Source organism: Sinocyclocheilus rhinocerous, unplaced genomic scaffold (genome assembly GCF_001515625.1).
Source record: "Sinocyclocheilus rhinocerous isolate Xijiao unplaced genomic scaffold, SAMN03320098_v1.1 scaffold1548, whole genome shotgun sequence".
NCBI lineage: Eukaryota > Metazoa > Chordata > Actinopteri > Cypriniformes > Cyprinidae > Sinocyclocheilus > Sinocyclocheilus rhinocerous.
Window position 1 is genome coordinate 453,105 of NW_015630996.1, and position 5,543 is coordinate 458,647.

At 35.7% G+C, this 5,543-nt stretch overlaps 1 protein-coding gene and 1 long non-coding RNA gene across 2 annotated transcripts in view; both read right to left on the reverse strand.

Moving 5' to 3' along the window:
• The window catches only part of LOC107740994 (vinexin-like), a 28,791-nt gene extending 24,883 nt beyond the window's left edge, over positions 1–3,908 (reverse strand). Inside the window, exons 1-4 of the mRNA XM_016553570.1 lie at positions 3,813–3,908; positions 3,426–3,489; positions 470–493; positions 127–220 (exon numbers count right to left, since the gene is read on the reverse strand). Coding sequence (XP_016409056.1) covers positions 127–220; positions 470–493; positions 3,426–3,489; positions 3,813–3,908 — 278 coding nt within the window. The remainder of the gene's footprint in view (positions 1–126; positions 221–469; positions 494–3,425; positions 3,490–3,812) is intronic.
• Positions 3,909–4,347: 439 nt separating this feature from the next.
• The window catches only part of LOC107740983 (uncharacterized), a 53,011-nt gene continuing 51,815 nt past the window's right edge, over positions 4,348–5,543 (reverse strand). Inside the window, exon 3 of the long non-coding RNA XR_001640143.1 lies at positions 4,348–4,423. This is a non-coding gene — a long non-coding RNA (uncharacterized LOC107740983). The remainder of the gene's footprint in view (positions 4,424–5,543) is intronic.

Genomic DNA, 5,543 nt, shown 5'->3' on the forward strand with positions numbered 1-5,543 from the left:
ACACACTGTCTCTGTCTCTGTCTCTCTCTCTCTCTCTCTCTCTCACACACTGCTTCTGTCTCTCTCTCTGTCTCTGTCTCTCTCTCACACACTGTCTCTGTCTCTCTCTCTCTCTCTCTCTCTCACCAGTCGGGCAGGGCTCCGTGAGGGGTGAGGGTGAAGGGGTCTGAGCGCCCGTCCTGCTGGCCAGAATCTGGAGGAGGAGATGATGACAGCTTCCCTGTTGCATTGAAAAAAATAATAATTTAATGAGAGCTTATAGATACTTCACATTATTATTCAAATTGAGAATAATTTCTTTATCTAAATATATCAAATACAAAGCTTTAACAATTTCATTGGGCACAAATAAGTGTAAAACACATACAGCAATTGCAGCACAATTCAGGCTTCTGTATGACTGAGAATGACAGAATATAGAGCCCAGAAATAAGTATAATGATTTCATATTAACTATTCAGCTACTCACTTTCTCTCCAGTCAAGCTCAGGCTCTGCAGGAGTAAAAACATACAAAGTTAAATTAGAAGAAATGACCCTAATATAGCTTTTTATGGGCAAATATTAGATGTTTAGAATGTTTGAATCCTTCATTTTTTATTTATTTACACAAAATAGTGTAGAACTGTATATATTAAAAAGTTTTGGTTATCCCTTATTTTAAGGTGTATTTGTTACAGTGTAATTATACAATTAAGTATTCAATCATATTAATTAACATTTGCAATTAACATTCACTAACTACACAATTAGGTTTGTTAGCTGCTTGTAATTCTGCTTAAACTGTTATCACTATAATAAGTACATGTACTGAATAACAAGGAAACTGTAAAATTATATAAAATACTTCTATTTTAAATAAATACAGTTTTTTTAGCTCGCTGTTCATCAAAGAATCCTGAATAAAAATTAAATAAAAATGTATCACAGTTTCCACAAAAATATTAAGCCACACTTAACTTATTTAGCAACTGTCTTCAAAACTGATAATAATAAGAAATGTTTCTGAAGGATCATATGACACGGAGTAATGATGTTGAAAATTCAGCTTTGCATCACAGGGAATAAATTACATTTTAAAATGCATTCAAATAGAAAACCATTTTTTGAAATTGTAATAATAATTTCACAATATTACTGTTTTTACTGTATTCAATAAATTCAGCCTTGGTGAGCAGAAGAGACTTATCAACCCCAAACATTTGAAGAGTAGTGTAGATTATATCATATAGAATTTCAACATCATCTATGTATCAGTTATTGGCCATAACAAGCAAATAAATAAAAAGCAACGTGCCATAATTGTATTATTAATACATCCCTATAATTAATTAACAACAAAATTATATAAAAATGTACATAAAACTAAAAATATACATTTAACTGTACTGAAGTTCAGATGTTTGGCTGCATCTTTATAGTCATTATCTAAAATCACACCAATATCTAGGAGTTGATGTGGTTTAGTCGTTAATCATATGAGCTTTAAGCAATAGGTTGCTGGTTAACACAGAGCAATCATGAACTATATCACCATTATAATCTCAACAAATCACAGGTTGCTCGTGGGAGAATGACTAATTGAATAATTGTACTGTAAGTCTCTTTGGATAAAAGTGTCATTTAAATGAACCACTTACTATACTATTTAAAGACCAGATACGGTACCGGACGTCCTGGGCAACGTGGCAGAACCTCCAGTCCGTATCCCACCATTGGATAATCCAACTGAAAGACAGAGAGATGACAATTTAACACGCATCAAATTGCATGAAATATTAATGTAACATATGAACATATAATATTTGCCAATTCTAATTTCAAATGTTCCAATTTCCTCCAATTCAAGCACAGAAACCTATAGTTACTTATAATCACAGATAAGATACACATAGGAATTCTTATGATAATTTAGTCAAGTAATATCAAAACGTATCAAAAGTTGTGTTACCATTTGTCTGAGTCGGCCCATAGTAGGATCCGAAACTCTGTGTTGTGAATCCACCTCCATTGACCTCTGTGACCTGATGGAAACATTATTGCACAGTCATATGACAATCATATTCTAATAGTGAATTAAAGAGTATAAGGTAAATAGGAAACGTTAGTTATACTGTATATAACACATATATAACATCAGTTATACTAAAAAAAAACAAAAGTGTCCCAAAAACATGCCAATTGGAGTGATATTTGTTATCTAATGCAAATGCATTCAAAGTAGTTTAATTGTTGAAATACTTAGCTTGGGGACACTATATATATAATAATTAATAATAATTAAAAACTGAAATGAAAATAAAGCACATTTCAACTGTAAACAGGATTAGCATACTATAATTCTAAAAGTCCTTTTTTAAAATATCGCCACAAGGGGGCAGAACAATATAAGTTAAGCGTTTGCACACATTCAGTCCAAGTCAGCATGTAATAATGTCAAAGCAGTGTTATTCATTCATACTTTTTATTGTTATTATAAATGAATAACAAATATAAATAACAAAAAAATACACTTTTATTTTTATTTCAGTTTTAGTTATATTTTACTACTTCAGCTTATTTTATTTCAGTTAGTTGCCAAAGCAACATTTCTATTTTTTAAGTTTAAGTTTTTCATCTAAAATTACTATTTTATTTCTGCTTTATTTCAATAAAAACACTGTGTCAGTGCTACTCAATCAAAGCCTAATGTGGAAAAGTTTCGTGTTGAGTTGAACTGAACTGAACTAAATTTTTACATACGAAAGTATGAGTAGTAGCATGTCCCTTTTAATGTTTCAATGTTCACTTACTATACTATTTAAAGACCAGATACCATGGAAGATTATCACATGACAGCCAGCTATTAACTACTTTCTTTCTATAAGCTCAGCAAGGCTGAGTTAAACCAGGTGTCTATGAAAACACACTGAGCAAATTGTGTAACGCAGCTTTATGTTGTTCATAATTACTCAACTACATCAGCTGCTGTTCCAGTTATTAAACTGCAAACTTCTGTACATTAATCAAGCGCAGGACTCTGGCCAAATATCCTAGAGGGCACTGTATACCTTACAGCAGCACCCCTCCACACGTCTGCTGCTGTTTCATTGTTTACAATAATAGTTTGTGCTCTTTACATTTTTATGACTTTGAAATCTTCTAACTCAGAAGCTTCACTGGTGAAGGAAAGGCACAGTGCGGTATCCTGAATCCCATCATGCTCAGCAAAGCCTATCTGGTTCCACTTTCAAAGGGTCAATTGTGCACTTTCTCATTGAGCTCCACATGTGCTGAAAGGTTAAACAATGTTCAAGAAATGAGGTCTTACATTTCTAAGCCAGAGTTTGGCTTTATTCTTTCTGGATCAGTGCAGAATGTGACAGACAATAATGGAGAGGAATTTCCTCATTGTTTCAGAGAGAGAGGTAGGAGGAGAGCACATACCCTCTGGTTTCTTGTGGATTTGTCTAAACATGCTCCTATACCAGTCCTTGGGCTTGTTTACGCTCTGGAAAAAGGGTTGGGAAAAAGAAAAATGCATTGTTCAAAATAAAAACAAAACATGCTGGCATAAACGGTGTACTAAATATTTGTAATCAATATTTTTGTCTTGTTTACAAGTAAAATATCTCAACAGAATAAAAAAAGGCTTAACAAATAATTTAATAAAATTTTAAAAATATATCTTGGTTTTTTAATATTATTATATCTTGAGCATATCTTGAAGCTTTTCATATCACACTGGCAAACGCTTTTTCTTGTTTTTAGCATAAATAACATGTTTAAATGTGTTAACATGTTTCAAACAAGACATTACGGCTGTGCTCTTGCCTTGTGCTGTGAAGGCGCAGGGGCTGAACTGACGTGGAACGGACTCGAGGGAGGTGTAGGAAGACCAGGAGAGATTACGACTACTTCCTGGGTCATATCCGGAGCCATGAAGTGCTGTCTTGATCCACTGCCGGGAAGAGCCTCATCCGAGAAAATGATCCGCGAGCCATTGAGATGGTCATGCACCGCCACTCTTTTTTATATTTTAATTATTATTTACGTTTAAATTTAGTGACCTAGAAAGCTGCAGAATCTGATTTTTTTTCTTAAATATTGTCTTATCAGTTTACTGTATGTCCAGGTTTAGATTAAATTTTGAATCCTAGATTTTCAGTGTGGTTTAAGACTTTTGGACCCCAGTGCATATGTGGAATAACGTCTGCAGTAGTAATGTGTTACGGCTGTGCTCTTGCCTTGTGCTGTGAAGGCGCAGGGGCTGAACTGACGTGGAACGGACTCGAGGGAGGTGTAGGAAGACCAGGAGAGATTACGACTACTTCCTGGGTCATATCCGGAGCCATGAAGTGCTGTCTGGATCCACTGCCGGGAAGAGCCTCGTCCGAGAAAATGATCCGCGAGCCATTGAGATGGTCATGCACCTCCACTCTTCTCTGAGAGAAAAACAGAAGTTTTATTTCATTACCTAGAATCACTGTTTCCATCCATCTATCCATCCATTTTCCATACTGCTTTATACACCACAGTGTCGCGGGGGGCTGGAAACTATCCCAGTGTTTCGGGACACAGCCAGGTGGGAGACACCCTAAACAACAGGGCTCACACACAGACACACACACATGCATGCACTCACACCTACTGTGGGGGCAGGGACGTGCACAGACATTTTGAGGGGCAGGGGCTCAAGTGGAAAAAAGGGCACTTCTCATATTTATTTTTTAAAAAATTCTAAACAAAACGTTAAATATATTAGGGGTGTGCAATATTGTATTTTCTGGGATTTTATCGAAAACAATAATTAGATGATATTTTGCTGAGTGTGTTATTGTGCTGATATCTTAAGGACTACCGTGGACAGCTGACTCCTAAAGTTTTTGATATTCTGCATATTCTGTGTGGTGATTAGTTCACAGCAGTGATAGAAATTAATCTTTTCCAATAAGTTTAAATTGATTTTTACCTTTTATGAGCATTTTTACCTTTAAGCCTTTTTTTTCTAAAAGTGTGCATCATCTTATTGACAAAATTAATCTTTGCAATGCAGAGGAAATACAGAAGCTGCATTAGAAGGGGCATTTAGATGCATTTACACACTGTTTAATGCAGCACATGAATGCAATTAACCTGCAGTTACAAATGCATTCATACTGTTTTGATATTTTGAACATAAAATATTAAATACTGATATTTGAAATTATTGAAACACACACACACGCACACATATATTTAATAAAAAAAAAAATTTTTAAATCCCCAGGGCACTTGGGCACTTTCTCTCGAGGAAGAAAAAGGGCAGGTGCTCAAGCCCCCTTTGATGTCTATGTGTGCACGTGCCTGGTGGGTAGCACTGTCACCTAACAGCAAGAAGGTCTGTTTGGAGTCCCGGCTGAGCCAGTGGAGTTTGCATGTTCTCCTCATGTCTGTGTGGCTTTCCCCCATAATCCAAAGACATTCGGCATAGGTGACTTGGACACTATAAATTGCCCCTACACAGGCATGTGCACACAGACATAAAAGGGGGCTTGAGCACCTGCCCTTTTTCTTCCTCGGGAG